The sequence below is a fragment of the Gopherus flavomarginatus genome, chromosome 12 (assembly GCF_025201925.1).
Source record: "Gopherus flavomarginatus isolate rGopFla2 chromosome 12, rGopFla2.mat.asm, whole genome shotgun sequence".
NCBI lineage: Eukaryota > Metazoa > Chordata > Testudines > Testudinidae > Gopherus > Gopherus flavomarginatus.
Genome location: NC_066628.1, coordinates 36,487,303 through 36,507,155, shown reverse-complemented (window position 1 = coordinate 36,507,155; position 19,853 = coordinate 36,487,303). Strand labels below are relative to the sequence as shown.

At 43.1% G+C, this 19,853-nt stretch overlaps 1 protein-coding gene across 5 annotated transcripts in view; it reads right to left on the bottom strand.

The window, feature by feature from the left end:
• Positions 1-622: 622 nt before the first annotated feature.
• Positions 623-19,853, bottom strand: part of PRPSAP1 (phosphoribosyl pyrophosphate synthetase associated protein 1) — a 40,450-nt gene continuing 21,219 nt past the window's right edge. For all 5 annotated transcript variants that reach the window (XM_050919382.1, XM_050919381.1, XM_050919383.1 and 2 more), the window contains 7 exons: positions 15,815-15,987; positions 15,234-15,349; positions 13,994-14,049; positions 13,013-13,158; positions 3,247-3,317; positions 2,292-2,438; positions 623-1,098 (listed from right to left, as the gene is read on the bottom strand). In XM_050919382.1, coding sequence (XP_050775339.1) covers positions 940-1,098; positions 2,292-2,438; positions 3,247-3,317; positions 13,013-13,158; positions 13,994-14,049; positions 15,234-15,349; positions 15,815-15,987 — 868 coding nt within the window. In that variant the 3' untranslated portion in view covers positions 623-939. The remainder of the gene's footprint in view (positions 1,099-2,291; positions 2,439-3,246; positions 3,318-13,012; positions 13,159-13,993; positions 14,050-15,233; positions 15,350-15,814; positions 15,988-19,853) is intronic.

The following is a 19,853-nucleotide window of genomic DNA, read 5'->3' as shown; positions in this document are numbered from 1 at the left end:
TCCTATGCTTTTTAGCTGTTTAGAGTTTCAGAAAGTATAGCCATCTCTGAGGCAGACATGCAAAGTTTCCCCCATATAATTTTGCCAGGATATATCAAACCCAGGCAACTTCTGAGCCAACAGCCAAAAAAATCACAAATTGTGCTTAATTTAGACAATGTAGACAAGTGTTCCAACAGGGATCAAACTCACATTACTTGCCACGGACTTGTGACAAGAATCCAAGGCTCGAGAGATAAAGTTGACATATTCTACTACTATGTTCCCACTCCTGCTGAGATAAATATATTTAAGTTGTTATAAACACCGAGAAATCTAAGGATTTAACTGCCACTGGGTCATTCTAGGCTGCCATTGTTGAATGTACTTACAGCCAATAATTTTATAAAAATAAACCTATGCTGAATAAATGAAATTAGAAAAGGCTACAAAAGTTGGCATGGGGGTTTTCTGCACATCCCCACTACAGGCAGCACCCTACCTGCCCAGACAGCTTAAATGAAGCGTCCCCTTCTGTATTCTATAGTCAATCCATAGACTAGAAACAGCATCACCATCTTTACTTCATCAGTCCATGTGCAGCAACAAGACTTCCAGATTCCCCCTCTCATGAGACTACAGCTTTGTTTTAAATGGGGAGAGGCAGACACTAAATAGTTTTCAGGCAACTTTTACTTACAATTCAAAGCCTCTCTATTTCCTGATCAGAACTAAAATGTAATCCTCCCTGCAAGGTGAGCAGAAGAGGCTGCAGGTATCAGGGCTGTTCAATTTTACTTTTGCTATTCAATCTCATGGCTTCAGTCCTTAAACATCCTACACCCTCCCCCCAGCAGAAGAAACAGTTGTGTTATGTCTATAATTTATGGCATTGCATTTTCATGCACATTTCCTTCTCCCTTCTCTTCAGGAAAGCCAGGACAAGGGCAACATTGCAATCTAGTCATCCACGGTGATGTTGCGGAAGAGATAAGCCATGGACTCCCCATTGTGGATTCTTCGGATGGCTTCAGAGAGGATCAAACTGATATCCACAGTCTTTATCTTGGGGCACTGCAGCTTCTGAACTTCATGAGGAACTGTGTTGGTTACCACCACCTGCAGAGAGATAGAGAGTGCCACCAACGCATCAATTCAGATTTAACGGCTACCTAAGAATAAAACTCTGAAAATCAATTGTATCTGACGTTTCTCTGGGTAGTTAGAGGATTTGGGGTAGGTGTAAATATCACTAATATTATATGATTGAAATGACAGATTTTCCAAGGCTGATCATTTGAAGAAAGGGTCAACATCAGTGATGCTCTGCATGAAGTTCCTCCACATGGACTAGCAAGTCTGAGTACATCATAGGCTCTTGACCACTCAGGATGGAATATTTGATGGCTTGATCCAATAATACCCCACAAAGTCCATGAGCAGACAGGAGAGGCAGAGAAAAGTAAAATAAATATCACAGGAAAGCAAACACATGCACATGGGATGTGATGGAGAAGCATCCATGTGAATAGTCTTGCTAGAGGATAGCAAAGGATGCAGACTCACTGTACCAATAAAATAGGTGAAGTCTGCCCTTTGGCGAAGTGTGGCTATTAAAACAAATATCATAAAATTCAGAAGGGGACTGTCCCCTAAACAGAGTTTCTGGTCCCAAAGGCTCCTTATTAAGGCAACTCAGCATAATTTCCAATGGTGGCTGTGCTTTAGACCCTCCATCCAGATAGGTATTAATAAATTTATATGTAGATGGGAAATCTGCATAGAGGACAGACTCTTGAGAGGCCATATGCCTTTGAGCTAAATGAGATTTTTCCATTCTCATCTTCTAAAAAATGGATAACAACCCATTTCTGATAACTATATTAGAAGCCTCATTTAATGTCCCCATTACTCTCACTCCTGGATCTCTCTTGTCATCTGGCAAAGACCAGCTTTAGTTTTCTCTCAAATATATGTAAATTTGATTAATTGCGTCACTCATGAAAAAATGAACATTAGTCTCAGGTAAAAGCTGTTCAGTGCAAGCAGAGGCTAAACTCACCCCAAATGAAGCTTTGAAAAATCATCCCAAACCCACTCTCAGTCAGAATAGGTAATGTTAGTTGCATGCTGAACTGTATGGTTGGTTGGTTTTGTGATACAATTTTTACTAGGTAACAGTCTGTGATGAAAGTCATTTTACAACTGTGATCTGGAACCTTGCTGTCTAGAGGCAAAAAGCTAGTGCGTGAACCCATGTGGCCACCATCCAACCTTTTCCCATCTCCACAAGACAAGCAGCAGTGACATACTTCATCGACTGCAGATTCCTCAATTAGACGGGGAGCATCTGCAGATAAGAGTCCATGAGTGGCCATCACAAAAATCTTGTAAGCACCACGCTCTTTCAGGATTTCTGCGGCTGCTACAAAGCTTTCCACATCATCAATAATATCATCCTAAGAGAAACACAAACCAACCCCACAATCAGAACCAGGAAGTTACCACCTGAAAGAAAACAGACTTTGATCTCTTCACAGCTATACCAGCAGAGTCGGTATATATTTGAGGAAGTTAGTGTCTACCTTGACTACTGATGAAGATCCTTTATACACCAGCTCTGATAATTAATGTAATTTTATTTATTTGCAAATATTTTTATAGTTCTCCCCACTGTAGTATCCGAGTGCCTCTCACACAATGACTTAAATCTCAGCTCCAATGTGAGGTATAGAAGGAGTCCCATTTTAATGAAAGGGAAATGTGAGGCACTGAGATTTTGACTTACTCAAGGTCACACAGGACTTCTGTGGCAGAACTGGGACTAGAACCCAGGTCTTGCACTTTCAGTCTTGTATCTAAAGGAGAAGACTATATCCATCCTCCCAATGATACCAAAACCCCATGCCACCCATCTCAACAGTTCAGCAGGGTAAATGGAGACCAGCAGCAAGTGAATTCCATTTGGAGGTATTCATCTTTGGGTTCTGGCGTAACTAGGCAGGAAAATTTGAGGGTCCACAGCCCCACATTTTGGACACAGGGCTGAACACTGGATATTAACAGGGTTTGTCTGTCTTTCCTATTTAGATACACAGGAAAGCTGGAGAGAGTTGAGGAGAGGATGGAATGTGAATATCATGTTAGAACTTGAATGATGTTGTGTCATTTCTACTCCAGAACAGAAATCCCAGCTACATGGAGGTATACACATTAGAGATGGGATGGAGAAAAAGATCCCACCCCACTGCTCTTTCAGTCTCATACCACAATGATGGCGATTCTTCCCCCAACATCTCCGACTACAGTTATTGGTGGCTTCTCTTTGGCCATCATCACTAAAAACAAAGCAAAGCCTAGTTAGATTCCATACACGGCAGTTCTGCTGCATGCATATATCCATTTACTGCACTGCAGGTAGGACAGGCTCCCACTTCTTTCAATTAAACTTGGTGCATCACTTCTTGCAATTTATATATATATACCCCATAAGACCCACAGAACTTCAATTTTTATAAATCACTTTAAAAAGGGAGAAGTAGAGGAGCTTAATAAGAAATTAAGAGTCTGATTTCCAGAGGCATCAAGCACCTACGTCTCACATTCACTTCAACTGAGCCAGCTGGTGATTAGCATTTTTTCCCTTTAAATGTCTTAAAATTCCTTATGTCAAAGCAGCTATGATGCAGCTGTTGGCCCAAATGCAGCTCAAGCAGTGGTGCTGCTCTCATCTAAAAGTGCACTTCTGCTACAAAAAGTGACTAAAAATGGTGTTGTGGGCTTCCACATTTGGCTTCCTTAAAGGATGTTATCAAACGTCCCTGGTTTGCAAGAGGTAGTTTTCTGATAGCTAGCCATGCAAACTGATCTGGGGATCTGAGACTCAAGCTGGATTCTCTCCTTCTCCTCTATCCCCAAAAAAGTGTGTTGCAGACCAGAAAAGACCCTTTATGACACCTGCATATGTTCAGGGCCATCCTTAGGAATATGCACCCAAAAATTTGGGGCACCTCTGGGTCTTAGTGTCCATCTTTCCGCCTCTTCCTATCCCTGTTCTACCACTCCTGCAGGCTCCCATGACAGCTGGCTGCTGCAGTACTTAAAAGTGAAAAAGGCTTCCAGCCTGCCAGACCTATCAGCACAACATTAAAACTGTTAAAGAGCCATTCAAGTGGTAATGAAGCCATTTAACAGGCATTTGCCAACTCCCAGGTATATACTGCCAGTTTCTGAATTTACTGACAAAAAACAGTTGTGCATCACTGTAATATTTACTCAGAACATGTTAAAATTTGCTTTAAAAATATGTCATTAGTGTGTTGCTGAAGATTATAAAATCACATCGCTAAAAAATCCTTGCATAGATTTTTAGATGCACAATCTTGACTATTCATCTTTAGCCTTAAATGCTTGGATATTCAGACATAGTTTTTTTAAATAAATCCTTCAAAAGACCAGGCTTATACACATGTGAGCCTGGGCTGCCGTCAGGCATAGGGGCATCAGTTTAATAATACTGCATAGGGCCCCATAAATCCTAAAGACAGCCCTGCATACGTTCATTGCTTTCAGTAGTATAGGAGACTGGAATTTTGTAATTAGTGTTCAGAAGAAGGACAAATAGAATCCAGCTCAATCTTAGCACGACAAACCCAACACAGGAGTAAAAAGCAGTAAATACACTTATTACTAAATTTTGTAGATGACATATAAAAGGATCAGATCTGTTGAGTAAGAAGGTGCCAATCCCTCTCCGCCTTCCCCCTCACCCCACACTTCAAAGAGCTGTACTTTTATATGGATCTGTGGCATGCAGAAACAACATGTACCAACAGGAAACGCTCCACCTTCAGGCAAGCAGTGTCAATATCAAGGTGGAGCATCATATGCTGATATGTACTGTCTACTTTGCACTTCTACTTTGGATTTAAAGACAAGTCAGACAGCCATCTGCTCCACAAACTGGATGCGGCCCTCAGACTGCTGGCAAGTTGTTAATAAATCCCTCACCTGGACAAGGATTGGCCACCCTTGAGCCAAGTACATTTAAGAAGTCCCTTCCCTGACAATGAACATTTTGATTTATAACACAAAAGTCTCAGGGCATGTGTATGACATAAAGAAGATATCTAAGGGTATGAAATGTACATTGCATGAATCTGGTGAAAGCATGTAATGGCATGAATCATTGCTCAAATGCAGTAGTAAGGAAGTGATATATATCAGCCCACGCCAGCCCATCATGAAAACATTCATATTACCCCATTTAAAATTCTACATATGCGACACCTTTTACATAACCCCTGTAGAAATGATTGAGAGGATTAGAGTATTTTAAAATAAAATGTCACTGATACTCCTTCATAGCCTCCCACTGTAAAGACAGATGCTTCAATTACTATAATTCAACTATACAGGCTTCAGACGAGTTAAGAACTTTCAGGCACAAAAAATAATTTTTTTGAATATATTGTTACAAAATGTATGCACTCGTCTAATACCTAGCATTCTACCAGGGCAGAAAGAAAAGCCTTATCCTATTACCAAAAAAAGGGATTTTAAGCTAATAGTAAGGAAATCACTTTTAGTCATACTGGATCAGGATATCTCACCTCAAACTGACTGAAAATACCCCTCTTGCACAGACTAATAGAATACTCTTAAAATGATGTGTAAGATACTCTGTAGTTTGGAATGTTAGTAGCTTTGGCAGAGGTGGATATGTGGCAGAGTATAGGTGAGGCAGATTTAGGTGTAAGATAAATGTGATTTATGGGGACCACAGTTTCAAAGGTATACGGCTACTACATGAAGCATATAAAACAGCGCAATGTAATGAATCATATGTAAAGGGCTCATTTTCCTTTAAACCTTAGTCAAATTTTAAAAAGCCAAAGAATTATGTTTTGAACAGAATAAGTCGGTCAGTGCTGAATTTTAGTTTAACGTCTCAGTTAGGCAGCTAGCTTGAGTCCTAGCTGAAGTGTTCCTTGAAGCAGAGATTCCTCAGTCGCTCTACAACTGTTTTCTACAGCTTGCTTGCCAATACATAGAGACACATGAGTGTAAAGGGAAAAAAACAGTTCTCATGTAAAGGGGAGGGCAGGAGGAAGGGTACTTTTAATAAACCAGGATTAAACTTCACAAGAAATAAGCAGGCTAAAATATTTCAGCTGCAGGCCCTACCTACCAGTTTTGATTAATTATTAATCTAGTTTAGATAATAAAACTCTTGGTAGGAAGGACTGAGCTATCAAATGCCCAAAGGATTACATCTGACTCCTGTCCCAACCTTAACATACATTCCACAGATGAACAGGGTTCTGCTTACAGCAGACAGACTAGGGAGAATTCCGTTCAGAAGGATGGTGAATGGATCTTAGAGTTGAAATTCAGCACTATTTTACTGGCAAACATGTAACTCTTCATCTGGAGTTTGCACCTTTCCACTGCATAACAAATGAAGTATTCCTTACCAGTAATTTAATCTCCACACTACGGTCAGAGTTTTGACAGTCAGCTACCAATATTAGCAGTAATCAGTGTCCTTCCTTTCTTCTCTATATTTAAATGCTATATTTAAGCCTTTTTTTTTTTGCTTTGTAAAGTAGGGTAGGCAGCATGCAGACCAGGGGTCAGCAACCTTTCAGAAGTGGTGTGCCGAGTCTTCATTTATTCACTCTAATTTAAGGTTTCACGTGCCAGTAATACATTTTAACGTTTTTAGAAGGTCTCTTTCTAGAAGTCTATAATATATAACTATTGTACGTAAAGTAAATAAGGTTTTAAAAATGTTTAAGAAACTTCATTTAAAAATTAAATTAAAATGCAGAGCCCCTGGGCAGGACCAGGGCCTGGACCCGGGCAGTGTGAGTGCCACTGAAAATCAGCTCGTGTGCTGCCTTCTGCACGCCTGCCATAGGTTGCCTACCCCTGATGTAGACCTACCCGATTCCTAAAGAGCTGTTCTCCCTTTTTCTCGATCAATTATCTCTGTAAAGAAAAGAAAAAAAAAGTGCAAGCCAATATCCACCCATAACCACGTCAAATCTCAAAAGAACTTCGATTGCTCCAATGTGAGGTAAAACACACGCCGAAGTCATTGTGGTCAGTTTCTCCCTCTCCAAAAACCTCAGTCCTAGTCATACTTACAAGTCAGAACTGCTGGGAGATAGTGGCTTGAAAAATTGCTCTAAATAGTAAGTCATCATTTTCCTCCCAGGTATAAAACCTTTGTTTCCATGTAGTTGAAAGAGGCAAACAAAGTTAAAAGAAGTAGGTCAGACTTGGATATCAGTTACTCTGGTATAAGCCCAAAGTCACTCTAACTCATTATATTTACAGGGATGTAACCAAGATCAAAGTCTGGTCCAAGGACTGCAAGTGCTTCTAAAGAGTCAGGAAGCTGATTTTAGTGTTTCTAGCAAATATTTTTTTAAAAGGATCAGACACCAAATGAAGAGGAGTGATTTTTATAAATAGGAACATGAAAAATGTTTCAGAGAATATGTGGAAAAACCCAATTGCTCAGCAAAAAGCCCTAATCTTTGTAAAGGCTTATTCCTCTGATTTAAGTGCTGGATACAATTATCACCCTTCATTAAGAGTTAAAAAAATCATTTCATCTGGCATAAGGAAATGGCATTAACCTGCGCTCAAACTTGCTGCTCTCATTTAGTGGCCAATACTTTTTAAGGAATATTGTGGTGGCTTCAGTTCAGAGGCAACAAAAAGTTAGAGTTTCTGTGTGTTAAACTTACATTCACCAAGTAAAATAATGCTGTATTTACAACAGGATGACAGAAGAACCAGCAACAAATAGTTATGCAACGTGATGCACCTAGATAAGTACAGGTTTTTTTTTATGCCCCCATTCTAAATACGGAAGAGGAAAAAGCCCCACGAGTTCACTCAGTTTTTTTTTATCCTAGTGCCTTTGCTTATGAAAGCCTGTTTGGTTTTTGGTTTGAGTGGCACATTGCTTACATACATTGGATAGCAAGCCAAAAGGCTACATGAACGATTTTAACATGTTACACACATTTTCAGAAGGGAGAGTCGGCAAGCACAAACTTATGTGCATTTGTTAAAGCACAACATAATCAGCTGCAGGCTTGAACACAAAGGCTCTATAAACAACTACAAATACAAAACAACAGCCTTATAGGGATGTCCTGTATTAAGGCTCAAAGATTTCTGGTTTTCTGAATTTTTAGCACAGCAGTTTAAGAAGTGCAGCCAAAAGTGTCCAACTATGGCACTTTAATACAATATAACTCTCCCATGTGTCGCTGAGTCAAACAGACAGTGGATTCTACAATGCTCTCTGGCAGGAGGGTAAAACATGAACAAGGAGCAGAGCCCAGGAATTAAAGGCAAATAATCCCATAGGAGCTGGTGTTTGGGCCAAAGAGTAGAATGTGGCTAAGGCCAGCTGACCCACTATGCCCACCCACAACTGCATGGACCATAGTTATCTTTGCAGAAGGCCATCTACCTCCAAGTAGGTCTGATTCCTACTCCCACTTAGGTGACATCTACACTGCAGCTGAGAGGCGTAATTCCCAGCTTGGGCAGACATTCACACGCTAGCTCTGTTAAAGTTCACGCACTAAAAAAGGCAGCATGACTGGGGAGGCAAAGGCAGCAGCTTGGGCTAGCCCCAACTACATATCAAGTATCTCAGACAGGGTTGTACTTGCGTGGCTAGTCTGAGCTGCAGTGACCACACTGCTATTTTTTAGACCACTAGCTTTATCACACTAGTTCATGCATGGGCACTGCACTTTCCAGCTGCAGTGTAGATATACAGCCTTGGACACAGACACCTTTCTGTCTGTTCAACCACCACTCTAGCTCACAAAACTGGAAGTTCTGCACCGATTTCTGGTGGGAAATCTACGCTCTACAGAAAGGAGCGTATGTCCAGGTGGGCGGCTCCTTCCCAGGAATACCTCAACTTTCTAGTGCCTACCTTATATCCAGAGGGGCTTCTGCAGAATCAAGGGTGTAATTCTGGAGACTTTGCTCCCTCCTTTGGCAACTAAGGACATTTTCTGACCCTTTTGATTCAAGGGAACCCAAGTTCTATGTTAGTAGTGTATGCTATGTTTTAGAACGATGTAGGAGAACTACTTAGAGTCTATTCTGCTTCACCATCAAAACTAGCAGGAAACTTCCACGTCCGGTTATTTTTGTTACTGGTGCAAGAGGAAGAAACAAAAAATCCAGCCTTACTCAGACCTTAAGGGTTTTGCTGAAGTGGCATTTTGGAAAAACCTCTTGACCTGTAAACAGAACTAATTGGATCAGGAAGAGTCAGAGGATCGATACAGACCCCACAATGCCACTTTTCCTAACCCCAACTGCACTTTAGTTTTAGCACAGTGAAGAGCAAATACATGGTACCTGCTACAAATTACAGACTTTATGGATTTTTTTTGAAACAGATACTTTTGTTGTTTTGTAGTCTAGGTAACAGAGCCCAGCACTTGCTCCAAACCAAGTAGCAAGTAAGACTCAAAGGCTGCAGAGAATCAACAAAATAATTTACATAGAAGCACTACTGGCAAGGAGCAAGACTCACCTCAGAAATTTACCCTGTTTTTCCCCTTTTTAGTTAACTTCAGATAGCATAATTTGATTGTTTTACATTTGTGTTTCAGACACTGAAGAATGCAAGGTAATTAGTCAGGCATCACATTTCTAGGATGGATAAATAAGGAGGAAGGTGAGAGACATAAGCTGAGCTCATGTCTCGAAAACAGTGGACTGAAAGCATTTCTTCCCTGAAACCATAATGACATTGGATTGGACAAACCTATGTGCCGGCTACCATTAAGGAGCACTCAATTTAAGCCTCAAATCCAACCTACCTTAAATCTGTTATGGAATCACAAATGTAGGCCTGAAAGGGACCTGGGGAGGTCATCAAGTCCAGTCCCCTGCGCTGAGACAAGATCAAGTAAACCTAGACCAACCCTGACAGGTGTTTGTCCAACCTGATCCTAAAAACCTCCAATGAGGGGGATTCCACAATCTCCCCTGGTAACCTATTCCAGAGCTTAACTACCCTTATAGTTAGAAATTTTTTCTTAATATGTAACCTAAATGTCCCTTGCTGCCGATTACACCCGTTACTTCCTGTCCTACCTTCAGTGAACATGGTGAACAACTGACCACAGTCCTGTTTACAGCAGCCCATAATGTAGCTGAGGACTTATCATCTGATAAAGAATCTCTTCTAGATTTTCAAGTACTTTAAAATCGTCAATCACCATCAACGTAACCCTTGATGCAAGATCTACATGCTCTACCCCTGGGGTGATTCTGCAAGACTGCACACCCGCAGAACACCTCCCTGCCACTCCCAACGCAGATTTCCTATGTTTCCCTGCAGAAAACGGTAGGGAAGCAAAAGGAAGCCACATGGGGGTTGGTGGGGACCATGAGTGCAATTTTTTAGGGGGCACACAGGGTTACGTGCCCCTGCCCCCCCTCATTCTGGAAGCGGAGAGCTGCCCAGTTGACAGAGATTGTCTGTGTCCCTGCACAACTGACACTGCAGCTGAACGCTGCCTCTTGGGTCCTGCGCCAGTCGTACTTCCCTTCTGTGTGCTGGGAGCCTTCCTGTTTTCTATTCGAGGGGAAGGGGATGGAGAAGAAAAGGGGATAGGGGCACCACAGGCAGAAGTGGAAGCCCCGCATGTGGCATCTCCTCAGCAGTAGCTGGGTCTCCCCCGTTAAGCAGGCCCATTGAGCTCTCACCCTGACAAGCACTACACCTGGACCCCTCCAACAAGCCACTCACACCCAGACCACCACCCCACTGATCCCCAACCAGCTGCACCTGGACCCCAACCTCATCAAGCCTCACTCCCTTCAGCACCAGGACCCTCCCCACACTAGACCCCCACACCCAGACCACTCTGCTGAGTCCCATCTCCATATACCCAGCCCTCCCCCACCCCTGCCCTTGAGCCCCAACTACCTTCACCTGGATCCCCTGCAGCGTCCCAATGCCGCTGCGCCCGGAACCCCACAACGAGCCTCAGTGCCTCCAGATCTTCCACTGAAGTGCCTGCATTCAGATTGCCCCATGCAGAAACCTCTCACCCCACACTAAACCCCTCCACACTTGGATCCTGCTGGGATGAGCCAGCCCACCCATAACTGGTGCAGAGGGTCAGAGTCCCAGGGTGTTTCTGGGGCAGACCCAGCCTTTGCACTGTGTCAGGGTCATGTGCAGACTCACTGCCAAGTCCCTGTACAAAGGGAGGTAGGGGCTTCAGGGTGATCTCCCACCTCAATGCAGCCAGTGGCCTGTGCTCATTTGCCATGCTGGAGCCACATTTATTCACTGACAAATAAAATTTGCAGAATTTTAAAATATTGTGCGCACAATTTTTAGGCACAGAATTCCCTCAGGAGTAATACTCTAGTTATACTAAAGAGCAAAAAAAGTCCCCCATACCTCGGAATCAAGGAAACAGACCAAAGCAGCTATGTTAAATTTCAGTTCCCATTAGAAACAGGAGGGAAAAATGCTTGCAGGAAGACAAAAATCATAGACTAACATTTGCTGTCAGAAGCCAAGAAGAGACTCCTGCTAGCTTCAATACGTCCTTTAAGTGTGCACGTGTTATACTAACACTTGTGACGATGACAATTTCCTTTGTACCCACTTTGTCTCAGCATCGTAACTAGCTAATGCATGAAGGATGTTGATCTCTAAACATCACATCAAGGACAAGAGAGGAACACCCACTCTTGGTTATGTGTTCATTATCATTCTGCAAGCATTGGACCATCTATGCTACTGCTAACTTCTGCAGAGACAGATATCACTGAGCTAATCTGCTTGATGGACAGGTACCTCAGCTGCAAAAAGCAACATTCCATGTCTCCTCCCCGCACCCTTCCCTCCCCACCTGCCACCTTGCTCTAGTCTCACATACATACACAATGCATCCATGACTCTAAACCCTAACCTTAAGGCCCAAAAACATGTACCTGGACAGCTAAGAGGGAAGGGAAACAGTTGGATTTTTTTCCTTATCAGTACTGCTACCGCTGTTTGAATCCTGATGTTGCTAGCAGGATAGCAGCATAGTTCCTTAGAACAGTTTTTTAGGATTTTGGACATAAAAAACATTATAAAAAACTGTGCTGCCAGCTAATACAAGGGTGAGGATAGAGAGAGCATACAAGGTAGCAGTCTGAGTTCCAAAAGTTCTTAGAAAGACCCTTATTCATACCAACCAAACAAGTCACATTAGAATGCTCCCAGAAACAATATCTAAATGAGACTAACTAGCACCGTTTTGTTCCCAGTACGGACAAGGACTATTGTAAAGGCTGCTGTAGCTCTAGGGCATAGCCTCCACATTCAGAGGACAGCAGCCAAAAAAAAAAAAAAAGCCTGCACCCAAAAGCAGAAAAGGCCTACCCACCCAACAATCTCTCAGCTCAGTGGCTATTCCCTTGCAAATTTCCCTTTGGTATTTCAATAAGATGGTTAGAAGTCAAGTTTATTTCATTAACAGGAATAATTTTGCCACTCCCTGATGAATAAATGCAGTCTCTACATTGATGTTTATCAAATTCTCCCGGCACTAACGCCAGCTGAAGCTGCACTGAGGCTAGTGGGAGATCTGACAAAGACCTCAGCGTAGACAAGGTCTTCAGATCTAACTTCAACCTTGTCTACATGAGATGTTGCACTGGTATAGTTTATATTAGTGGTTCTCAAGCTTTTGTACTGGGTGACCCCTTTTACCATAGCAAGTGCGACCCCCGTTATAAATTAAAAACACTTTTTTTATAATTTTAACACCATTATAAATGCTGGAGGTAAAGCAGGGTTTGGGGTGGAGACTGACAGCTCGTGACCCCCCCATGTAATAACCTTGCAACCCGCTGAGGAGTCCTGACCCCAAGTTTATATCAGTAAAATGAAGCGGACAGCGAGCTCCCATCACCATGCCTTCCCCCATTGATCAAAAGTTAAATGGAGATAGAGTGCTAATCTTACAGGGCAGCTCTAGGCCAGAGTGCACAGTGGCATTTTTGACAGTTGGGGGAGAGTGGCGGCCGTCATCCATGTCCTGCTCCGTACACTGAGCCTCTCCATGGATCACTGCCAGTCCCAGACGCAGTCTCTCGGCATAAGACTGAGCCCTGCATGAAAACCAGAACAGGTTAGGGGGATACATGAGAACACCTCTGGAAAGGCCCTCTGGCTTGGTATGCTTTTTAATCACACATGTTTAATCCTTGCCTACAATCAGCAGGGGAATTTAGGACTTTACCACTGTGTCACTCAACTTCCAGAAAAGCTCCTTCCACTTCCTATCAAAAGGTGTAGGATTGGTGCTAGGGAAGAACTGCCTTTTCAAACCCATCCTCTTCAAATACCCCAACGCCCAGTACCTCCCCTCTTCTCTAGCCCTCCATTCCATCACCAGGAGGTTCTTGGTGTTCCTCCGCATCCTCTCCTTATGACAAGCTGACTGTCACTGCCTTCTCAGGTCTGCAGATTCAAACATAGATCCTTACTGCAACCACCACTGTACAATAGTGTGGGCCAAGGGCTAGGTGCCACTTCCTCCTAATGGCAATCTCCACATTAGCATTGGATAAAGGCAACAGGTGTGACTGTGTATTCTGACTGTGCCCAGTACTGCCTTCAGGACTCCTTAAATGTGTGGGAAGCTCAGACATTCTCTAATACCCAAGTAAATAGCAACTGCTCAATACACCAGCTGTTGGGAGCTCTAAATCTGGGCATTTCCCCGCCAAGTGCAAGGGTCAGTTGTGTGGACAATCCAGACGCTTGCACCTCAAAGGTTGGCAGCACTAAGTTTGAATTCAGCATTTTACTGCAAAACAGTTTGACAGACAAGTTTATTGTTTCAGTTTAGGGGACTCTGCATTTCGACATGCACTCCATACTACCAGATCACAGTAGGTTTTATCAAATATACACCCAGAGAGCCAGGAAGAGTCTATTTACCTTTTCGCTGCATCAGGGGATTTGGCCACAATAACTGCATTTCTGTAATCTGGAATCTGGATTAAAAAGAAAGGTTACTAACATATAAGTAGTGAGTCTAGTACTAGGTATAGTACTTGTTCCTAACTCATTACAATTTGGGTAAACAAAAATTGTCTACACATCTTTACAATCAAGTGCAACAATTGGGTAACCTCATGCTATCGTACTAATAAAAGGAGATAATTCCATGCTAACACCAGTGATATAAAGAAGGGCAGTCATTTGTATATAACCTGCCACAGAATAGGACACAGTACTCAAATTAAACTTTAATACTCAGAATTCTTCATGCAATACAATTAGGTCAATTAGGCAAGCCTGTCCCAGCACAAGCAGATGCATTAGAAGTAAAAGTGCACTAGCCTGATCTGAGCAAGCATGAGTGTATCTACCAGACAGAAGTTACACTTCCAGCTCCAGTGTAGATATACCCTGAAATGGAGGGCAGACGCCAAGTGGTTCACAGCATATACTGCATGAGAACTGGGGGTAAGAGATGGGAAAATATTTTTTTTTTTGTCCAAGGACAATTGGGATCAACTCTACATTTTTAAGGAAAGGGCCAGACATGGAAGATGCACTGTACTCTATTGAATCTGAATGAAGGGATGAGTTGATTCTTCCAGCATTTAAATGTGCTGTTCCAGAGATCCTGGGCACTCTACTAAAATGCATCACTCTTGCAGTCTGCATGATTTTGCTAGTATCCAAATCATACTTTCTGAATATCTAAATAAAACAAATTGCCTCCACACCTTTGCATAGCACTGCTGGAAACATTATCGCATAAAGTCCAGCTATAATTCAGATCACCAAAACATCCACTTCACAGTGAGAGAAACAGCTTAATAGGATTTAAAAATGATTAAAGGCATGAGTAAGAATAGTATCTCAAATGATACTAAGAAAACAATTGTATAGAACAATGACATTCATACTTCAGAGCATGGCCTTATCTTCAGTTTTGATCAGGAAATAGTTTCCAACCTGCTACAGTATTGCACAATTTCGTCTATTTCACACTTTCCTGGAAAGCATTTGGTATTGCTCTCAGTCAGAGACAGACTACAGAAACAGACTGACCATCAGTCTAGCCCAACAAAACAATTCTTGTGTAAGCAACAGAATGAACAATGCTATATCATGTCAAGTACAGGTTAAATGCAAACAAGTATAGATAAAACTAGAGTAACCTTACTTCTTCCTGTATATACTGAAGCAAGAAAGGGGATGCCCTTAAGTTGTCTACTGGAAAGCTGAAGAAGCCTTGGATTTCCTTTTGATGAAGATCCATAGTGATAATGTGTGTTAAACCTAAAAATGTGAAAAAGAGTGAATCACCAAATAGCCTCTCCTATCCTCTGATACAATTTCTGGAATATACAATCTGTGTGTCCGAATTTCATGGTCTCTAAATTATCCTATGTCAATATATTGTATGCCACATTTTAACAGATATATAAGCTGGTAGAAGAAAAAGCTTTGAAGCAGGTACTGACAACCAGCCACACTATTATAAAAAAACAGCACCAGAAAGAGCATAGCATAGGCAGATCAATACAGCATTCCTAATCAGATATTTGTGGATCATCCCCAGATACAACTGTAAAAGACAGCTGAACAAATGTTAGTACCCTCAGTGTAGGCCAAGGACTTGGGGACAAGTCCCCAAGTGTGATGGGGGAGGTAGGGAAGGGCAGTTGATTCCCAGGGGTGCATGGTAGTTGAACAAGTTATAGAGGCTAAAATTCCTGCTGCCTCCTTGCACGACACACTCACCTGCTTTGGCCAGCATAGAAGCTAGCAGTTTGCAGACTATGGAGCCCCTCTTCCTCATTTTGCTTTGTTTGCTATAGGGGAAGTAAGGGATGACCCCAATAATATTCCTGGCGCAGGAAGTCTTCAGTGCATAAGCCATTATCAACAATTCCATTACAGCAGTGTTCACATCTCTAAGAGAGGTTTGAAAACCATTCCAAATATTAGTGTAGAAGAATTCTGATAACAATTCCCTCCCGCAGCTTCTTTGCTTAGTGTTCAAAAAGTAATTTTCTCTGAGCCTTTTTTGTTGCTGTGAATGTCACATGTGATTTGATAAAGCTAAACAGACTTGCTTGTAGCTCAGTAGCCCCCTGAGCTACCAAAGGCAAATTGAGAGCTACCACTTCCCACACTTAACTCTTATCCCCTTCCTTTTTCTTGTTTACAGCCTTCCACACCTTTTACTGCTCAGGTTGTCAGCTATAGAGAAAATGAGGTTCTGCTCACAGCATTTGTTGAGTTACATAGACTAAAACCATAGATCTTCTATCAACTTTAACAACAGATCAAGCTCTCTTACGCAGAAGTTCATTGTTATTATACCACTAAGTTCCATAGCATAAATAGTAACTCAATGCTTGTCAAGGTGCCTAAAAGGAGGGAATTTATTCTACATGTGGCAGTTGGTTTTACATAGAAACAAGTTATCTGAGATCCACACACCCTGCTGTAACTTTGTCTGGAAGAAAAAGTTTCTTCCAGAAAGTATCAAAGTGATATCTTTCTCTAATACTTCATTGATCTCTATGTTAGTATTTTGTTTTGCTCATTGTTAGAGGTGAAAATGTAAATGAGCTTTACTGTGAGAAACAGGAAGCTCTGAAGGCTCAAACTGCATTACAGAGGACCATGATAAGGAAGTTGGATCTTCTGGCCACAGCAGTGTGTATAGATCCCATGAACCACTGCCTCTTGAGATACTCTCAAAGAAGAGAGATCTGGTCTTAGGCCACAAGTTCTGACAGCATATATTTAACAAACTCCCTCCAACACGATTTTTTAAAATATATATGCTCTATTTCAAACAGATATTATTTTGGGGAAGTTCTATGGTCTATGTCAGGGGTCGGCAGCCTTTCAGAAGTAGAGTGAATAAGTGAAGACTCGGCACACCAATTTAAAGTTTCGTACGCTAGTAATACATTTTAATGTTTTTAGAAGGTCTCTTTCTATAAGTCTATAATATAACTAAACTATTGTTGTATGTAAAGTAAATAACGTTTTTTAAATATTTAAGAAGCTTCATTTAAAATTAAATCAAAATGCAGAGCCCCCGGACCTGTGGCCAGGACCCAGACAGCGTGAGTGCCACTGAAAATCAGCTCGCATGCTGCCTTCGGCACCCATGCCATAGGTTGCCTACCCCTGGGTCTACGTTATACAGGAGGTCAGACTAGATGATCAAGGTGGTCTCATCTAGCCTGGTCTCTATAATATCCATTTTTCCACCAAAGAGAGCGAATGTGCCAGCAGAATACACAGTAAGAACAGGATCATAATTACAAGCTACTTCCTAAGAACTAAAGGAGATAGGTAGAGCCCTGCGTAGATATAAAAATGTGGATCTGCATCCGCCAGGATCAATCATGATCCGATATCCGACTTTTATCTATATCCACATCCGCACCCTCAGCAGCAAGCTGTCTCACACCTCACAAGGGCTAGCTGGAGGTGGGTGTGTATCTTGCAGGGAAGAGGCAGCGCAAGGGCAGGGACTGGGGGTAAGGAGCAGCACAGGGGCAGGATCTTGAGGAGAAGGGGCGGTGTGAGGGCTGGGGCTGAGGCATCACATCATGTTCTGCTCCCTTGGGCTCACAAGCGACAGCACATGGCAGCAGCAGTGTGTGTTGCACCACAGTGAAGAGGAGGGGTGGGGCACCGGGCCAGGCAGGTGTGGGCCCTGCTGCCCAGGAGCCTGCAGGATGGGCCTGGAAATGCAGCCAGCGCTGCCTGAGGGGTCTGAGCTGCTGGACAGGAAGCAGCATGGCAAGCGGGTGCTGGACAGCCCTGACCTCGACCTGCTGCGCCTCCCAGGCTGCCCGAGCCAGACACCACCAGTGAGTAGAGACCTGCATGGTTGTATCTGCATCCGATCCGCAAAAATGGTCTGAGGATATTAAGCAGATATGCACGCATTTGCTGAGCTCTATGCACAGGAACTAACATGCATGCAAGGAACAAGACCTTGAATCTTGAGTTCTACAGATCAGATTTTCTATCTCTAGTCTAATACCCCTGTTGTAATATATCCTTTTGGAGATTTTTCTCTTGCTCCCATCACTGCCCAGAAACAAGATGCATTCTATTACTGTTGCAACAATTAACATTTCCCACTTAACATTTTGGATGGCAATGACTTTTTAACTATTATGTCATCCTTTGCAGCCTGTATAGTTAAGTTAGGATCTGAATCATGGAACATTTTACATTTACATTGAACATTCTAAGGAAACAAGTGACTTCCCCTCCATTGCCCAGCTCCAAGCCGTGCAGACGTGACATTTTGCTTGGAGGTCAGCATCGCTGTGCTACTCATGTGTTCAGGAAACGAGAGGCAGGCTGCATCAAATCACCCTATCTGTTCTAAACCCCCCAAGCAATAGCTTCTGTTGAGTAGACCCATGGAAAAAGTGGTGTACAGTATGTGAAACATTCACAGATGACAGAGGTCTGTGAGAAGACTCATCTTGCGTAACTTTTGCCATGTTGACTGGACAGCTATGCTTTAACCACACAAATCTTTCCCTGAGCCCAGTTTGGATGAGAAGACACTCTAGCACCGTGTTGCTTTCAACTGAATACGGTGGACTTGTCCACCAAACATTCCATCCTATCCTGCCAATAAGCTTTGAGTCAGCTACTCAGGACTGAAAGACAGTTTAGAGCCTAGTGGAAAACATAAGCACCACAGGGTGAAAAATCCAGTAATATCCTCAGAACAAAGACAACCGTACCCACCCTATTATACCAGTTATCATGGGAAAATTCTCAAGTTATAAATCAGTCCTGCAAATAGGTCACCAATCTTCACCCCATATATGCCTGCTTTTGTGGGGTACAGAACAGTTGTGTAGTCATTTGGTGTGAGCCTTAACAAGTAAAGCTAAGTGAGCCAACTGTCATTAGGGTCAGAAGGGACCATCATGATCATCTAGTCTGACCTCCTGCATGCTGCAGCTATGCTGGGCAAGAGGAATGTCATGGTAAAACCTCAACTCTGAGACTCCCATGAATAGAGCCCTGCAAATCCGCAGATATCTACGTCATATCCATGGACCACATTTGCAGATAGTGGATAGGATGCAGATACCACTGCGCAGGGCTCTACTCACCAGTAGTGTCTGGGCTGCAGAATCCGGGTCAGGCAGCCCGGGGGGTGCAGGTGCTTGGGGTTGGGCGGCAGGTCAGAGTTGGGGATATCCAGCACCCGCTCACTGCACTGCTTCCTGTTCAGCAGCTCAGGACCCACAGGCAGCATGAGTGTCCCCCTCATGGCCCATCCTGGCAGCACTGGCCATGCTCCCAATCCCAGGCCCATCCTGCCAGCTCTGACTGTGATGCAACACACACTGCTGCTGGCATGTGCTGTCGCTTGTGAGTATGCAATGCCCCTTTCCCCCAGCCCCTCCTCCCCATGCCGCCCCTTCTCCTTGAGATCTCACTCCTGTGCTGCCCCTTACCCCCGGGTCCCCAACCTCAAGCTGTCTCTTCCCTGCAAGACCCACTCCCCACTTGCTCCCTCCTCTCCCCCTTCACTAGCCCTTGTGAGACAGCTTGCTACTGTGGATACAGGTCAAAGAAGGCTAGAGGATTGTGGGTTGATCCTGGAGGATGCAGATGCACATTTTGGTATCTGCGCAGGTCTCTACTCGTGAAGTTTTGTCTTCCACAAGTCTATTGCAGCTCCACAGAAGCCCACTGCAGGCATCTCAGGCTTCTGATTACTGCCCTTCATCCAGTCACAGCATTCTGCCCACACTGAGTTCCACTTTCTCCC